At 41.7% G+C, this 19,131-nt stretch overlaps 1 protein-coding gene across 1 annotated transcript; it reads left to right on the top strand.

The window, feature by feature from the left end:
- The first annotated feature begins 8,123 nt into the window (after nt 1-8,123).
- Nucleotides 8,124-19,065, top strand: LOC139379052 (zinc finger HIT domain-containing protein 1-like). Its single transcript, XM_071121795.1, has 5 exons — nt 8,124-8,203; nt 9,930-10,106; nt 10,287-10,366; nt 17,117-17,286; nt 17,755-19,065. The coding sequence occupies exons 1-5, from the start codon at nt 8,179-8,181 to the stop codon at nt 17,774-17,776; spliced, it is 474 nt and encodes a 157-aa protein (XP_070977896.1). The 5' UTR covers nt 8,124-8,178; the 3' UTR covers nt 17,777-19,065.
- Nucleotides 19,066-19,131: the final 66 nt, after the last annotated feature.

Genomic DNA, 19,131 nt, shown 5'->3' with positions numbered 1-19,131 from the left:
CACATTAATTATTCATTTCGGTTGCCTACGTAAAGGTTGTTCTATAGAAAGTATTTGACTCTGATGTGTGCCACAGAATGTATTTGACTCTAGCCACAAAATTATGGAATTTAGAAGGGGTGATTTCGGGAAGGCAAGAACATGGCCTTGCCGAAATCCCGCCCTTCTAATTTCCTTAATTTTGTGGCTAGAGTCAAATACTTTCTATAGAACAAACCGAAATTAATAATTAATGTACAGTTGAATTTTACATTTTCTTTCTGAGGTATTGGCTGACTTCTTTTGATATTCCTATGATGTCAAGCAAAGTGGCACTGAGTTTGAAGGTTGGCCTTGAAATACATCCACAGCTACACCCCCAATTGACTCACATGGTGTCAATTAGCCTATCAGAAGCTTCTAAAGCTATGCCATCATTTTCTGGAATTTTACAAGCTGTTTAAAGGCACAGTCAATTTAGTGTATGTAAACTTCTGACCCACTGGAATTGTGATAGAGTGAATTATAAGTGAAAGTTTGTTAACAAGACGTTTGTGGAGTGGTTGAAAAACGAGTTTTAATGACTCCAACCTAAGTGTATGTAACCAAGATAAGGAGATGATTGTGGACTACAGGAAAAGGAGCACCAAGCACGCCCCCATTCTCATCGACAGGGCTGTAGTGGAGCAGGTTGCGAGCTTCAAGTCCCTTGGTGTCCACATCACCAACAAACAAGAATGGTCGAAACACACCAAGACAGTCGTGAAGAGGGCACGACAAAGCCTATTCCCCCTCAGGAAACTAAAAATATTTGTCATGGGTCCTGAGGTCCTCAAGGTTATACAGCTGCAACATCGAGAGCACCCTGACTGGTTGCGTCACTGCCTTGTACGGCAATTGCTCAGCCTCCGACCGCAAGGCGGAGGCTGAGGGTAGTGAGTACAGCCCAGTACATCACTGGGGCCAAGCTGCCTGCCATCCAGGACCTCTACACCAGGCGGTGTCAGAGGAAGGCCGAAAAAATTGCCCCCACAGGGCCGCGAACAGTGGATAATCTCGTCCCACTAGGATAGGTACCGGCAACTCTGGTACTGCACCCACCATCAGCTGGCAGTTCCCTTGTGGCGTCACAATGTTGGCCCATTGGGTTGGATAACGTTTTGTGTCCCTGTGAACACAGGAAATGGACATCTCCCTACCCCGTTCAGTCACCTGGTTCAGCAGGCTCGTGGTTACTAGGGTAACCATACTTCCAAAGTCTAATAGAATTTCCGTGTCGAGTCCGTCAACCTTCACCGGGACCATAGGTGCAGTTGATTCATGGTGTGCCCAACAGGAGGTGACGTAGTTCACTGCGTGACACACCTCACTTCCATGGCTTGCTGATGGCATCGACAACTCTCGAGCGGGGCAATTCCAGGCCATGTGCCCCCCGGGACTACACTCAAAACACCTTGTTTGGTCTCCATCTACCTGGGGTCGTAGGTGGCGGGTCGGCCCTACCCCAGCTGTCTCTCCACGGGTTTGCGGTCCTTTGGCCCTGCTGACTGTCGCTTTGGGGTACCCAGCAGTGGGGCTGTCCTTCAGACTCCTTTGAATGGGTCGTTGACTCAGCCCGGCTACCACTCAGCAGGGCCTGAGTGTTCTGATGCATCTCCACTGCTTCCAGGAGGCCTGCCAAGGTCTGGGGCGCGCATAGACTCGCTGCCCTCTTCATGTCGTGGGGTAGTGCCCATAGGAAGCGATCCAGGACCACTTTGACTAGGATGGAGAGGGTGGGTATGTCAGTTAGGAGCCATCCCCTGGGGACGCGTAGTAGGTTGCTCATCTGGGCTCGAGGGGATGCGTCGGCTACGAACCTCCAGTTGTGGAATAGTTGAGCCCGTGGGCCAGGCTGTACCCGTAGCGGCTGAGTATCTCCTAGTTGAGTCTGTCGTGGTTAGCCGCTTGTTCATCGTTCAGTTCCCAATACGCCTTTTGGGCATTCCCAGAGAGGAACGGAGCCAGCAGACTGGCCCACTTATGCCTTGGCCATCCTTCCCGTAGTTCAAACGTACAGAGGTAGGTCTCGATGTTGTCATCTTCTGTTAGCTTGATTAAAAATTGGTTTGGATGTGATTCAGTAGACGCTCCTCCTTGTAGCTTCCTGATTTCCTCAATGAGGCGGACATTTTGTAGCCGCTGTTCCTCCAGCGTTCGTTCCTGCACCGCCTGTTGGGCTTGTTGGGCCCGGATGAACTGAGCTATCAACTTGTCCATGCTGATGCTGCGTAACCGTCAACCCTGATCTGACCACGTTGTCAGAATGCCCGCAATCTCCACCACTTGTGGCAGACCATTGGGTCAAAACGTTTACACAGATCAGACACGGACAGAGTAGGAGTAGCTCAGTTTCAAAGGTATTTATTAAAATAATAGTCCAAAAGAATAGGTGGCTGACCTGCTGTACGCCACACCTCGCTACTGTTTTTCACTGTCTTTTTACTGTTGTTTTTATTTCTTTACTTACCTATTGTTCACCTAATACCTTTTTTGCACTATTGGTTAGAGCCTGTAAATAAGCATTTCACTGTAAGGTTGTACCTGTTGTATTCAGCTTACGTGATAATAAACTTTGATTTGATTTGATGTAAACTTCTGACTTCAACTGTATGTGTGTTATATTTAATGTCAAGGATCCCAATGATAATAACAATCAATAGCTTTGACTAATCCCAGAGGTTTGTAAGAACATTGGTATAATAATAATTAGTCAAAGACTCAGTTTATGCAAAAGGCTAGTACAGTTTATTCAGAGAATGTTCTAAAGTCAAGAATACAAAGACATCCATTTTATAGCTGCTCACATACTTCCACACAAACAGTAGATATCCTACGCACATACATACATACACACACAAACATTAGGTATCCTACGCACATACTTCCACACAAACAGTAGATATCCTACGCACATACATACATACACACACAAACATTAGGTATCCTACGCACATACTGTCTCACTACCCAGCCGACAGAGATTAGGGAGACCTTGGGACCTTGAGACGTACTTCCTGTCCTCTCCCAATCTCTTGACAAGTCGGCACCGAAGTTTGCTCAGACAGTCTGTGTTTAAGATACTATAAACAATATACTGTACAGATATAATGTTTTACCCTAATTCTGACTAAAAACTACACTCACGGATATATAATTCTACTGACTAAAACCACACACATCATTCAAATAATCTCATGATTCTAATGAATTTCATACAATCATATGGTTTCAGGGTGGAATATTCTAGTCATTCATTTAAACATATACATCTAATTGAGAATGAAACATAGAGGAGGGAGTCAAATTTAGGCAAGCAATACACATTTCAGAACAACTACTAGACGAATAAGACATAGGGGAGGTGATGAATTTTGGCAAAGAGCTTTATTTATAGACTAATACACTTAGCCAAACCAAAAACTGCAGACATTACTAGTGCCTCCCCCACGATCAAACCGACATAAAAAATAAAATGAAATGCAGTCTAACGTGATCAGAAATCTCAACTATCAAGCAAGTCGAGAGCAATAAAGAATTGAGTGTGTGCGAGTTCACGCGAAGAGGGGGGAGAATTCTGTCAGGGGGGAGATTTTCGGCACAACACCAGTACAGAGTCAATGTGCAGGGGTACAGGTTAGTTATGGTAATTTGTAAAGTGACTATGCATACACAGTACCAGTCAAAAATTTGGACAAACCTACTCATTCCAGGGTTTTTCTATATTTTCACTATTTTCTACATTGTAGAAAACACAATTAAATAACACATATGGAATCATGTAAAACCAAAAAATATTTTAGATTAATCAAAGTAGCCACCCTTTGCCTTGATGACAGCTTGAAATTCTCTCAACCAGCTTCATGAGGTAGTCACCTGGAATGCATTTCAATTAACAGATGTGCCTTGTTAAAAGTTAATTTGTGGAATTTCTTTCCTTCTTAATGCGTTTGAGCCAATCAGTTGTGTTGTGACAAGGTAGGGGTGGTATACAGAAGATAGCCCTATTTGGTACAAGACCAAGTCCATATCATGGCAAGAACAGCTCAAATAAGCAAAGAGAAACATCCCATCATTACTTTAAGACATGAAGGTCAGTCAATCCGAAAAATGTCAAGAACTTTGAAAGTTTCTTCAAGTGCAGTCGCAAAAACCATCAAACGCTATGCTGAAATTGGCTCTCATGAGGACCACCACAGGAAAGGAAGACCAAGAGTTAACTCTGATGCAGAGTATACGTTCATTAGAATTACCAGCCTACCAGAAATTGCAGCCCAAATAAATGCTTCACAGAGTTCAAGTAAGACACATCTCAACATCAACTGTTGAGAGGAGACTGCATGAATCAGGCCTTCATGGTTGAATTGCTGCAAAGAAACCACTACTAAAAGACACCAATAATAATAAGAGACTTGCTTGGACCAAGAAACACGAGCAATGGACATTAGACCAGTGGAACTCCGTCCTTTGGTCTGATGAGTTCAAATTTACGATTTTTGGTTCCAATCGCTATGTCTTTGTGAGACACAGACTAGGTGAACGGATGATCTCCGCATGTGTGGTTCCCACCGTGAAGCATGGAGGAGGAGGTATGATGTTGTGGGGGTGCTTTGCTGGTGACACTGATTTATTTAGAATTCAACACACACTTAACCAGCATGAATACCACAGAATTCTGCAGCGATACGCTATCCCATCTGGTTTGCGCTTGGTGGAACAATCATTTGTTTTTCAACAGGACAATGACCCAAAACACACCTACAGGCTGTGTAATGGCTATTTGACCAAGAAGGAGAGTGATGGAGAGCTGCATCAGATGACCTGGTCTCTACAATCACCCTAACTCAACCCAATTGAGATGGTTTGGGTGAGTTGGACCGCAGAGTGAAGGAAAAGCAGCCAACATGTGTTTTTTAAACACTGTTTTGGTTACTACGCGATTCCATATGTGTTATTTCATAGTTTTGATGTCTTCACTATTATACAATGTAGAAAATATTAAAAATAGAGGACAACCCTTGAATGAGTAGGTGTGTCCAAACTTTTGACTGGTACTGTATTTGCACATATACAGTTGAACTCAGAAGTTTACATACACCTTAGCCAACTACATTTAAATTCAATTTTTCACAATTCCTGACATTTAATCAGAGTAAAAATTCCCCGTCTCAGGTCAGTTGGGATCACCAATTTATTTTAAGAATGTGAAATGTCAGAATAATAGAAGAGATAATTATTTATTCCAGCTTTTATTTCTTTCATCACATTCCCAGTGGGTCAGAAGTTTAAATACACTCAATTAGTATTTGGTAGCATTGCCTTAAAATTGTTTAACTTTGGTCAAACGTTTCGGGTAGCCTTCCACACGCCTCCCACAATACGTTGGGTGAATTTTGGCTCATTCCTCCTGACAGAGCTGATGTAACTGAGTCAGGTTTGTAGGCCTCCTTGCTCGCACATGCTTTTTCAGTTCTGCCCACACATTTTCTATGCGATTGAGGTCAGGTCTTTGTGATGGCCACTCCAATATCTTGACTTTGTTGTCCTTTTTGCCACAACTTTGGAAGTATGCTCGGGGTCATCGTCCATTTGGAAAACCTATTTGCGACCAAGCTTTAACTCCCTGACTGATGTCTTGAGATGTTACTTCAATACATCAACAATTTTCATCAACAATTTTCCTCATGATGCCATCTATTTTGTGAAGTGCATTAGTCCCTCCTGCAGCAAAGCACCCCCACAACATGATGCAGCCACCCCATACTTCACGGTTGGTATGGTGTTCTTCAGCTTGCAAGCATCCACCTTTTTCCTCCAAACATAACAATGGTCACTATGGCCAAACAGTTATGTTTTTGTTTCATCAGACCAGAGACATTTCTCCAAAAAGTAAGTGTTTTGTCCCCATGTGCAGTTGCAAACTGTAGTTTGGCTTTTTTTATGGCGGTTTTGGTGACTTCTTCCTTGCTGAGGGGCCTTTCAGGTTACGTCGATATAGGACTCGTTTTACTGTGGATATGGATACTTTTGTACCTTTTGCCTCCAGCATCTTCACAAGGTCCTTTGCTGTTGTTCTGGGATTGATTTGCACTTGATTTGCAGAACGCGTCTCCTTTCTGATCGGTATGACGGCTGCGTGGTCCCATGGTGTTTATACTTACGTACTATTGTTTGTACAGATGAACATGGTACCTTCAGGCATTTGGAAATTGCTCCCAAGGATGAACCAGACTTGTGGATATCCGCAATTTTTTTTCTGAGGTCTTGGATGATTTCTTTAGATTTTTCCATGATGTCAAGCAAAGAGGCACTGAGTTTGAAGGTAGGCCTTGACATACATCCACAGGTACACCTCCAATTGACTCAAATGATGTCAATTAGCCTATCAGAAGATTCTAAAGCCATGACATCATTTTCTGAAGTTTTCCAAGCTTTTTAAAGGCACAGTCAACTTAGTGGCTGGAATTGTGATACAGTGAATTATAAGTGAAATAATCTGTCTGTAAACAATTGTTGGAAAAATTACTTGTCATGCACAAAGTAGATGATTTGACAAAACTATAGTTTGTTAACAATACATTTGTGGAGTGGTTGAAAAACAAGTTTTAATGACTCCAACCTAAGTGTATGTAAACGTATGACTTCAACGGTATGGCAAAAGCAGTAAGTATCATTTAACCACATCAAAAGCTGGCCATATACAGTGCATTTGGAAAGTTTTTAGACCCCTTGATTTTTCCCACGTTACAGCCTTATTCTGAAATGCATTCAATTGTGTGTTTTTTTTATTCATCAATCTACACACACTACCCCACAATGACAAAGCAAAAATGGCTTTAAACATTTTTGCTAAAATAAAAAACAGAAATATCACGTTTACATAAGTATTCAAACTCTTTCCTCAGAACTTTGTTGAAGTACCTTTGGCAGCGATTACAGCCTCAAGTCCTCCTGGGTATTTGAGGAGTTTCTCCCATTCTTCTCTGCAGATCCTCTCAAGCTCTATTAGGTTGGGTGGGGAGCGTCGCTGCACAGCTATTTTCAGTTCTCTCTTTATGTAGTGTTGTAGTGTCTCTTTTGTCGTGATGTGTGTTTTGTCCTATATATTTTTTATATTTAATTCCAGCCCCCATCCCTGCAGGAGGCATTTTGCCTTTTGGAAGGCCGTCATTGTAAATAAGAATTTGCTCTTAACTGACTTGCCTAGTTTAAAAAAGGTTAGATAAAAACATTTTTAAAAAAATCATCAATGGAAACAGGATGCAACTGAGCTCAATTTCGAGTCTCATAGCAAAGGGTCTGAATACTTATGTAAATAAATTACGTTTTTTATATTTTTCTACATTTGCTAACATTTCTAAGAACCTGTTTTCGCTTTGTCATTCTGAGGTATTGTGTGTATATTGATGTGGGGAAAAAACGATTTTATCAATTATAGAATAAGGCTGGCTGTAACATAACAAAATGTGGAAAAGTCAAGGGGTCTGAATACTTTCCGAATGCAATGTATGGGTTATGTGTATGCACTCAGATATACCTGTCCCATGTTGCTTCAGGTATGACCGACCCACATCCAGGTTTTTGAATAGTAAACAATGTTTTCACTGCATATACCACTATACCAGAGTTTATTTTCATGAAACCAATACTCCCTAGAGGTTTAGAGGTTCAAATTAATGAAAATATTCATATTTTGTTTATTTTTTACATTACATAATTCTTTCATTGTTTTGGGTGTTTCATGTAAGGGTATGTAAGGCCTATATACTTTAATTGTTTAATTTCTAGAAGACTCTAGAGCTCTCAAAGTATGTCATCTCTTTGATGTGATTTTTATTTTGTGATTAGTACAAATGTGAATGATTTGTTATCATTGAGAAATAAAGTTTAAACATTTTAATAGCGCTAAATTATTATATACCGGTGTATATATTTGTGTGATTTATTTGGGACAATAAATTATTATAATCCATATGATCATATTTGATCTATTTCGTACCACTAGAAATATCATTTTAATTCCATGCTCATACATACCACAAGAAGGCGACCATGTCACACAAAGAGAAACGCGCAAGAAAATAATCTGGAACAAATTGTTCGCTGCAGGCCTACGTAGATTATCCCGAACACGTTTCCTGCTAAAGTAGAAAGGATCAAATGGTTTTTGAAAAGAAGTCTTCGGGTGAGTTTAACTCCCTTTTCTTAGTGAAATGGCTGCTTCTGATTATAATAACTATATCGAGTACATAACTTGAGTTCACAAGTCAATAATACAATAACAATTTAATTAACAAACAACCGTACGTTTGTCACTTGAGCTTGCTAACTGGCTAACCTGGTGGTGTTGTGTCCAGATCGTACAAATGCGCAATCATCACAAAAAATACCGGTTGTGAGCATACTATACCGGAAAAACTATACATACTATGACATACTATACCGAAACATATAACTAGATCATCTCATTTTAACCTAGAAAGCAGGCGAAAAAGGTATTCAATTATTCAATTGCAATGAGAGGAAGTACATGACAACAGAAAGTAATTTTCAGTACTTTTCCAACAGCAAGGTTAGCTAATAAATCATCGTCTAGTCCGACCATTACTAGCTCTTCGAGCCAGGCTTTAGCTGTTCCAGCTGTGTGATAGTCGTTGATGTGTAGCTAGTGTAAACCTAGCCAGCAGATCTGACCCACTTGCTTACAGCTGCACTAGGGTCGGACAGAGTGTAGCTTAAGCAGGGGTGAAAGTGGATTTAATTTCTTCGCTATACAGTACCTCCTAAACCAAAAACATGTGAGCCGAATCATATAATTACATATAGAATGTATGTTATTAATTCAATAGGATCTCTGTGGGACTAGTTGTAAAGATTTGAGATTTAACTTTAGAAATGTATTACTTTTTATTGTGGCAAACAGAACCAGTCATGATGTTTTCATCTGATTGTCAAACAATTACTTCAAATGGGTCTTTTACTAGGCTACCTGTGCACTTTAATCCACTCAAACAAAAATATCCAGCCTCCAAACCACTTTGAATGGAATTAGAGATTGGCTGCAGGGGCTACTGTTAGCTAGCATGAGAACGAAACACTGCAGTTTACTTAACTAGCAGTCGTACAATTATCTCGGTATAACAGTTGGGATAATGGAACAATTTGGAGTACAATGCATTTCTCATCCATGGACTGAGGAACGCTTTCCGAGCCATATCTCGCGCTGGCTCCGCTGCGTCTTAATCTCCACAGGAAACCTGTCCAGCCCTATTGCAGCTTTAAGAAAACTCGGTCTGAGTAAAGCATAGCAGGCACATATTCAACTAACCTGTACTTGGGCGATACTTTCTTCGTTCTCGATTCCGAAGAAAATTGTATCTTATAAATGCCTGTGTCCAGCTCTTTTCTAAGCGACACGGCCATGTGTAGAAGTAGATGACAGCGCGTCACACAGTGGACCAAAATATGTAAATTACATGCAAGCTGGAATTTCTCACTCGATACAAAACATGGATTTTTTTTTCTGAATATTCTCTACTCATTCAAGGGTTTTTCTTTATTTTTACTATTGTCTACGTTGTAGAATAATAGGGAAGACATCAAAACTATGACATAACACATCTGGAATCATGTAGTAACCAAAAAGTGTTAAATCAAAATATATTTTATTTTTGAGATTCTTCAAAGTAGCCACCCTTTGCCTTGATGAAAGCTTTGCTTGCTCTTGGCATTCTCTCAACCAACTTCACCTGGAAAGCTTTTCCAACAGTTCCCACATATGCTGAGCACTTTAAAACATGAGCCCAATGTTGACTCGAATGACTTAATCCATATGACCACAGGTATTGGATATTTTAATAAAAACATCTTTCTCTCTCCCTCACTACCCCTACTCCCTCTATCTCTCCCAGCCCGTGTAGCGGAGGCAGGACAGAGGCGTGTGTTGGACGATGCAACACGCCAGCGGAGGTTAAATCGCCAGCTGGATGCTCTAGAGAAGGACAACTTCCAGGATGACCCTCTCTCCTCCCTGCCTCCCTCTGGTCCTACTGCCCGCCTGCCCGCCTTTAGCGAAGGAGAGGAACCTGGTGTGTGAGGGAACGCCTTTTAGACCTGCCCAGTGCTATTGTTTGGTGGAGAGCTCTATATTAATTTCTTTATGTGTACTTCTGCCTCCCTTCTCTTTCATCTCTTCATCCTCCTCCTTTCTCTTTCTCTCCCTCTTCTCCTGCCTCTCTTTCGCCTTCCCTCTTTCTTTCTGTCTCTAGGTAAGAAGAAGAGGAAAACTAGAGGTGATCACTTCAAACAGAGATTTCGCAAAAACTTCCAGACTCTACTAGAAGAAGAGGTAGGTAATAGACTGAGAACACCTTTAACCCCACAAGTAGTCCGCCATATGGAGAAGTGGGTGTCATTTGAAACACACCAGCATCATGTGCAGAGGGGTGCATCCTGACAGAACGTTCAGATAGAAATACATTATGATGGTATGTATCGGGGTTGGTGTCAATTTCATTTTAATTCCAGTCAATTCAGGAAGTACACTGAAATTCCAATGCTTTTCAGTAAGGGAAATGTTGAATTGGAATTTCGTTTACTTTCTGAATTGAAATGGAATTGACGCTAACACTCGTATGTATGGTCCTCTGTAGCTCAGTTGGTAGAACATGATGCTTGTAACTGGTTCAAGTCCCGGGATCACCCAAGCGATAAAAATGTATGCACGCGTGTCTCTAAAATGCTTTGGATAAAAGTGTCTGCTAAATGCCATGTAGCACATTTCTCTCAGGTAGAATAAGGAATGACGTCAGCTCTATAGAGTAGAGGTCGGCCGAATATGATTTTTCAACGCTGATAGCAATACCGATTATTGGAGGACCAAAAAAAGCCGATGCTGACTTTTTTTAAATTATTTTTTAGAATTATTATATTTATTTGTAATAATGACAATTACAACAATACTGAATGAACACTTATTTTAACTTAATATAATACATCAATCAAATCAATTTAGCCTCAAATAAATAATGAAACATGTTCAATTAGGTTTAAATAATGCAAAAACAAAGTGTTGGAGAAGAAAGTAAAAGTGCAATATGTGCCATGTAAAAAAGCTAAAGTTCTAGTTCCTTGCTCAGAACATGAGAACATATGAAAGCTGGTGGTTCCTTTTAACATGAGTCTTCAATATTCCCAGATAAGAAGTTTATGTTGAGGTTATTATAAGAATTATAGGACTATTTCTCTCTCTACGAGCCTGCTGCTGCCTACCACTGCTTAGTCAGACTGCTCTATTAAATATCAAATCATAGACTTAATAATAACATTATAACACACAGAAATACGAGCCTTGGGTCATTAATATGGTCAAATCCGGAAAACTATCATTTCGAAATTAAAACGTTTATTCTTTCAGTGAAATACGGAACCATTCCGTATTATATCTAACGGGTGGCATCCATAAGTCTAAATATTCGAGCCAGGCGGCCCAAACTGTTGCATATACCTTGACTCTGCGTGCAATGAACGGAAGAGAAGTGACACAATTTCCCTAGTTTAATATTGCCTGCTAACATTAATTTATTTTAACTAAATATGCAGGTTTAAAAATATGTACTTCTGTGTATTGATTTTAAGAAAGGCATTGATGTTTATGGTTAGGTACATTCGTGCAATGATTGTGCTTTTTTTGCAAATGCTCTTTTGTTAAATCATCCCTCGTTTGGCGAAGTTGGCTGTCTTTGTTAGGAAGAAATCATCTTCACTCAGTTCGCAACGAGCCAGGTGGCCCAAACTGCTGCATATACCCTGACTCTGTTGCACAGAACCAAGAGAAGTGACGCAATTTCCTGAGTTAAAAGAAATTCATGTTAGCAGGCAATATGAACTAAATATGCAGGTTTAAAAATATATACTTGTGTATTGATTTTAAGAAAGACGTTGATGTTTATGGTTTGGTACACATTGGTGCAACAACAGTGCTTTTTTCACGAATGCGCTTGTTAAATCACCCGTTTGGCGAAGTAGGCTATGATTTACCTAACAGTTTGTTCTGTTAGGTGACCTAAACTGGGATATGCTTAACACCCCGGCAGTCCTACAATCTAAGCTAGATGCCCTCAATCTCACACAAATCATCAAGGAACCCACCAGGTACAACCCTAAATCTGTAAACAAGGGCACCCTCATAGACGTCATCCTGACCAACTGGCCCTCCAAATACACCTCCGCTGTCTTCAACCAGGATCTCAGCGATCACTGCCTCATTGCCTGTATCCGCTACGGAGCCGCAGTCAAACGACCACCCCTCATCACTGTCAAACGCTCCCTAAAACACTTCTGTGAGCAGGCCTTTCTAATCGACCTGGCCCGGGTATCCTGGAAGGATATTGACCTCATCCCGTCAGTTGAGGATGCCTGGTCATTCTTTAAAAGTAACTTCCTCACCATTTTAGATAAGCATGCTCCGTTCACAAAATGCAGAACTAAGAACAGATGTAGCCCTTGGTTCACTCCAGACCTGACTGCCCTCGACCAGCACAAAAACATCCTGTGGCGGACTGCAATAGCATCGAATAGTCCCCGCGATATGCAACTGTTCAGGGAAGTCAGGAACCAATACACGCAGTCAGTCATGAAAGCTAAGGCCAGCTTCTTCAGGCAGAAATTTGCATCCTGTAGCTCCAACTCCAGAAAGTTCTGGGACACTGTGAATTCCATGGAGAACAAGAGCACCTCCTCCCAGCTGCCCACTGCACTAAGGCTAGGTAACACGGTCACCACCGATAAATCCATGATTATCGAAAACTTCAAAAAGCATTTCTCAACGGCTGGCCATGCCTTCCGCCTGGCTACTCCAACCTCGGCCAACAGCTCCGCCCCCCCCCCCCCCCCCCCTCTCCAGGTTCTCCTTTACCCAAATCCAGATAGCAGATGTTCTGAAAGAGCTGCAAAACCTGGACCCGTACAAATCAGCTGGGCTTGACAATCTGGACCCTCTATTTCTGAAACTATCTGCCGCCATTGTTGCAACCCCTATTACCAGCCTGTTCAACCTCTCTTTCATATCATCTGAGATCCCCAAGGATTGGAAAGCTGCTGCAGTCATCCCCCTCTTCAAAGGGGGAGACACCATGGACCCAAACTGTTACAGACCTATATCCATCCTGCCCTGCCTATCTAAGGTCTTCGAAAGCCAAGTCAACAAACAGGTCACTGACCATCTCGAATCCCACCGTACCTTCTCCGCTGTGCAATCTGGTTTCCGAGCCGGTCACGGGTGCACCTCAGCCACGCTCAAGGTACTAAACGATATCATAACCGCCATCGATAAAAGACAGTACTGTGCAGCCGTCTTCATCGACCTTGCCAAGGCTTTCGACTCTGTCAATCACCATATTCTTATCGGCAGATTCAGTAGCCTCGGTTTTTCTGATGACTGCCTTGCCTGGTTCACCAACTACTTTGCAGACAGAGTTCAGTGTGTCAAATCAGAGGGCATGCTGTCCGGTCCTCTGGCAGTCTCTATGGGGGTGCCACAGGGTTAAATTCTCGGGCCGACTCTTTTCTCTGTATATATCAATGATGTTGCTCTTGCTGCGGGCGATTCCCTGATCCACCTCTACGCAGACGACACCATTCTATATACTTCCGGCCCGTCCTCGGACACTGTGCTATCTAACCTCCAAACGAGTTTCAATGCCATACAACACTCCTTCCGTGGCCTCCAACTGCTCTTAAACGCTAGTAAAACCAAATGCATGCTTTTCAACCGCTCGCTGCCTGCACCCGCACGCCTGATTAGCATCACCACCCTGGATGGTTCCGACCTTGAATATGTGGACATCTATAAGTACCTAGGTGTCTGACTAGACTGTAAACTCTCCATCCAGACTCATATCAAACATCTCCAATCGAAAATCAAATCTAGAGTCGGCTTTCTATTCCGCAACAAAGCCTCCTTCACTCACGCCGCCAAACTTACCCTAGTAAAACTGACTATCCTACCGATCCTCGACTTTTGCTTCCAACACTCTACTCAACAAACTGTATGCAGTTTATCACAGTGCCATCCGTTTTGTCACTAAAGCACCTTATACCACCCACCACTGCGACCTGTATGTTCTAGTCGGCTGGCCCTCGCTACATATTCGTCGCCAGACCCACTGGCTCCAGGTCATCTACAAGTCCATGCTAGGTAAAGCTCTGCCTTATCTCAGTTCACTGGTCACGATGGCAACACCCACGCGCTCCAGCAGGTGTATCTCACTGATCATCCCTAAAGCCAACACCTAATTTGGCCGCCTTTCGTTCCAGTTCTCTGCTGCCTGTGACTGGAACGAATTGCAAAAATCGCTGAAGTTGGAGACTTTTATCTCCCTCACCAACTTCAAACATCTGCTATCTGAGCAGCTAACCGATCGCTGCAGCTGTACATAGTCTATCGGTAAATAGCCCACCCATTTTTACCTACCTCATCCCCATACTGTTTTTATTTATTTACTTTTCTGCTCTTTTGCACACCAATATCTCTACCTGTACATGACCATCTGATCATTTATCACTCCAGTGTTAATCTGCAAAATTGTAATTATTCGCCTACCTCCTCATGCCTTTTGCACACAATGTATATAGACTCTTTTTTTTTTCTACTGTGTTTTTGACTTATTTGTTTACTCCATGTGTAACTCTGTGTTGTCTGTTCACACTGCTATGCTTTATCTTGGCCAGGTCGCAGTTGCAAATGAGAACTTGTTCTCAACTAGCCTACCTGGTTAAATAAAGGTGAAATAAATAAATTAAAAATTCAATGATAAATTAACAGGCACCGCATCGATTATATGCAATGCAGGACATGCAAGATAACTACGGTTGATGATATTACTAGGTTAACTAGTGATTATGTTAAGATAAGTTTAATGTTAGCTAGCATGTTAATGTTAGCTAGCACCTTACCTTGGCTCCTTGCTGCACTCGCATAACAGGTAGTCAGCCTGCCACTCAGTCTCCTCATGGGGTGCAATGTAATCGCCCATGATCGGTGTCAAAATGCTGATTTCCGATTGCTATGAAAACTTGAAATCGGCCCTAATTAATCGGCCGTTCCGATTAATCGGTTGACCTGTACTATAGAGACTTCTGAACGTGACCCTGGGTGAGTACTAGAGGTTGACCGATTAATCGGAATGGCCGATTAATAAGGGCCGATTTCAAGTTTTTTTTTTTACACCTTTATTTAACCAGGCAAGTTAGTTAAGAACACATTCTTATTTTCAATGACGGCCTAGGAACGGTGGGTTAACTGCCTTGTTTATTGTTAGAACGACAGATTTTCACCTTGTCAGCTCGGGGGTTCCAATCTTGCAACCTCACAGTTAACTAGTCCAACACAATAACGACCTGCCTCTCTCTCATTGCACTCCACAAGGAGACTGCCTGTTACGCAAATGCAGTAAGCCAAGGTTAAGTTGCTAGCTAGCATTAAACGTATCTTATAAAAAACAATCAATCATAATCACTAGTTAACTACACATGGTTGATATTACTAGATATTATCTAGCGTGTCCTGTGTTGCATATAATCTGACTGAGCATACAAGTATCTAAGTATCTGACTGAGCGGTGATAGGCAGAAGCAGGTGCGTAAACATTAATTCAAACAGCACTTTCGTGCGTTTTGCCAGCAGCTCTTCGTTGTGCGTCAAGCATTGCGATGTTTATGACTTCAAACCTATCAACTCCCGAGATGAGGCTGGTGTGACAGAAGTGAAATGGCTGGCTAGTTAGCGTGCGCTAATAGCGTTTCAAACTTCACTTGCTCTGAGCCTTGGAGTAGTTGTTTCCCTTGCTCTGCATGGGTAACGCTGCTTCAATGTGGTGGCTGTTGTCGTTGTGTTGCTGGTTCGAGCCCAGGGAGGAGCGAGGAGAGGGACGGAATCTATACTGTTACGCTGGCAATACTAAAGTGCCTATAAGAACATCCAATAGTCTAAGGTTAATGAAATACAAATGGTATAGAGGGAAATAGTCCTATAGTAACTATAACCTAAAACTTCTTACCTGGGAATATTGAAGACTCATGTTAAAAGGAACCACCAGCTTTCATATGTTCTCATGTTCTGAGCAAGGAACTGAAACGTTAGCTTTCTTACATAGCACATATTGCACTTTTACTTTCTTCTCCAACACTTTATTTTTGCATTATTTAAACCAAATTGAACATGTTTCATTATCTACTTGAGGCTAAATTGATTTTATTGATGTATTATGTTAAGTTAAACTAAAAGTGTTAATTCAGTATTGTTGTAATTGTCATTATTACAAATACATTTTAAATGTTTATTTTTTTAAATCAGCCGATTAATCGGTATCGGCTTTTTTGGTCCTCCAATAATCGGTATTGGTATCGGCGTTGAAAAATCAGAATCGGTCGACCTCTAGTGCGTACCAATAATATCTCCTTTCTCCTGAAGTGTGAACTTATTCACTAAATTCAAACTTAAGCCTTGTCTGATCCAGAACTCCCCAAAGTAAACCCATTCACTACTACCCACAAATCTAAAAGCATTGGTTTAGTGGAGGAATTGGCTAGTGGGAGCTTCCACCATTTTTCTTATACTAATAATTTCCTTTGAAATCATTAATTGAGATCTTCCCATAGACTGGTTGGTTGTTTAGCAACAAAACCAATACATACAAAATAGACAGGGTTGGCTTAGATTGTTGACAACATGTAAGCTATATTTTGTCTCCAATGTTTATTGAAAACATACGTTTGCACAACTAGCTATTGTATCCTCTCAAATACATCCTTACAGTTGTTGGTTGGTTGGTTAGCTAGCTAACGAATTTTAGCCATATTAGCATTGATATGAAATCAGTCAGAACACCTCAAGAACAAGAGAAAATTAGCTGAAACTATCCTACTTACGATTCCCCACATAGCAGTTTCTTGTCATTTTTGCTAGCAATCTGGCCATCCAGAATCACAACAATACGCTGACTTCTGCCCCAAGGAAGAGCTTTGTTCGCTAACCCATCAATAGCCCCCCGTTTTTGCTGAGAGGCTAACCCCATCGTTGCTGTGTTGTGATTGGCAGAATGTGTCTGAGAGGGAGGAGCCTAACTACCTGTCAGCTGCAGCCCCTCCCTCCTCGCTCCCCCCTCGTCTGTTCTGCTCCGTCTGTGGATTTCCTTCCTCCTACACCTGTTGCTCCTGTGGGGGGCGCTATTGTTCCACACGCTGTCTTATCACGCACAGAGAGACCAGGTAACTCACACTACACTACGCTAGAGCTGGGACCATAAACTGAAAATGATCGTTCATTACGATAAGTAGCCTATACTAAAGAAATGTGAAGTTTGAAATGAAATGCGTTCGCTAATATGGGTGATTGTTAATGGGACAATTGATGGCTACAACCATCAAACCAATAGTAGTAGTTTGAAGGATAATACAATAAAAACTGTGGTGCACATTGCTATTAACTTATTGTTCGATTCATTGTTGTCGCATCAATTAGTCAATTTATCGCGCTAAGAATTTTTGTCCATATCGCCCAGCTCTAACACTCACACACACTGTTCCATACACACAGAGGCTACATAGCATGAATGCAACACACACACTGAACACACACATTATACCCCCACACACACACACAATACCATACACACACAGGGTTGTATATTAACCCTACTACCCTTAGCCTCACATCTCTCTCTATTTCTCTCTCAGGTGTCTGAAGATGACTCTGTAGCAGCTGATCTGACTATACCTGGTCATGCTCACAAAATGTGGATGGTAAATTCTTCTACCTGTAGCTGTATAGAATGTTACAACACAGGAACGGCGCTACGGATAATGACCGTGTACCAGAGATGCTATGGAGAGAACACTACCAGAGAAGTAATGGGGAACGCTACTAGAAAGTTACAAACATGCACACAGTGGCTCAGCACTCTGCGGTGTGACGTCAGTGTTGTGGAGTAGGGTCTAAAGCAGTAGTGGTGCGTGGGTAAAATAACTGGGGAAGCCAGAAAAAAAGCCATATTACAACCTATGTGTTATAATTGCATTGTTTGCTCTATAACTTGTTAATTCATATTACTTCACAAATAGGTCTATCACTCTGTCATACAGTACACACTTATTTTTGTTGTCCTAGATTACCTGGCTAAAATGCTTGCTCGCTAGCTTAACTTCCATTCATGGGAAATGTTATCTAGTTAACATTAGCCTTCTACATCTAGCTACATATTGAACTTCCATCGTCTCAGGCCAGGGGCACAATGTATGATTTTCTGTTTGGAACAGAGTCGCCGTTATAATCATTGGCCGGTACGGAGAATTAAGTAAAACCACAAGTCCAAATCCCTATCTCCATCCATGGCTAATTTAAGAAAGGGACAACTTTAGCTAGCTAGCCACCGGAGGACAACAACACAACGAGATGCAACAATTCAATTTGTTTCTGTCAATGATTAATGCTTTCAATGCGTTTTGATAGGAGTGATTCCAAAATCCAAGCTGGCTTCCCTTGACTTTTTTTTTTTTTTTTTTTTTGGCAGACCAGGACCATTCACAGTTGAGCTTGTTCAATTTAGCTCAATGTTGACTGGCTAATTGTTTATACTTTTTTTTATCAAGAGGCCAGATGCTCGCTGGCTTCCCTTGCATTCCGTTCAGTGCTACGGGCTGCAGCAATGAACCAGACAGCATCAGATAGATGGCCTACACGTGTAGAGACAGAGGGGCGCTGTTTTGCTTGCCCGGAAGCTTTCTCCAGTGAGATGCATTCCTCCTCATGCAAATTGAAAATTATGGAAAACAGACACAAAAGATAAAAAAATATATATATATATATATTTTTTTTACTTGGTCAATTTATGGGGAAGCTTGGCATCCATGAATACACGTCACTGGCCTGAACGGGGCAGAGACAGGGCAGGAGTAAGGGAGGGGTTTGTGTCGTGGGGGGGGGTCTGACTATCTTTGTCTGTCTGACTTGCTGTAATGATTTAATTAAACATGTCTGATTATGACTCAGTGTGTGTATTGTAAACCTTTATGCTATAGAGTAATCTCCTGTATATGTGTGCACGTGGAGCCTGT

The sequence above is a fragment of the Oncorhynchus clarkii genome, chromosome 21 (genome assembly GCF_045791955.1).
Source record: "Oncorhynchus clarkii lewisi isolate Uvic-CL-2024 chromosome 21, UVic_Ocla_1.0, whole genome shotgun sequence".
In the NCBI taxonomy this organism is placed as follows: domain Eukaryota; kingdom Metazoa; phylum Chordata; class Actinopteri; order Salmoniformes; family Salmonidae; genus Oncorhynchus; species Oncorhynchus clarkii.
This window is presented reverse-complemented; position numbering and strand designations above follow the sequence as displayed.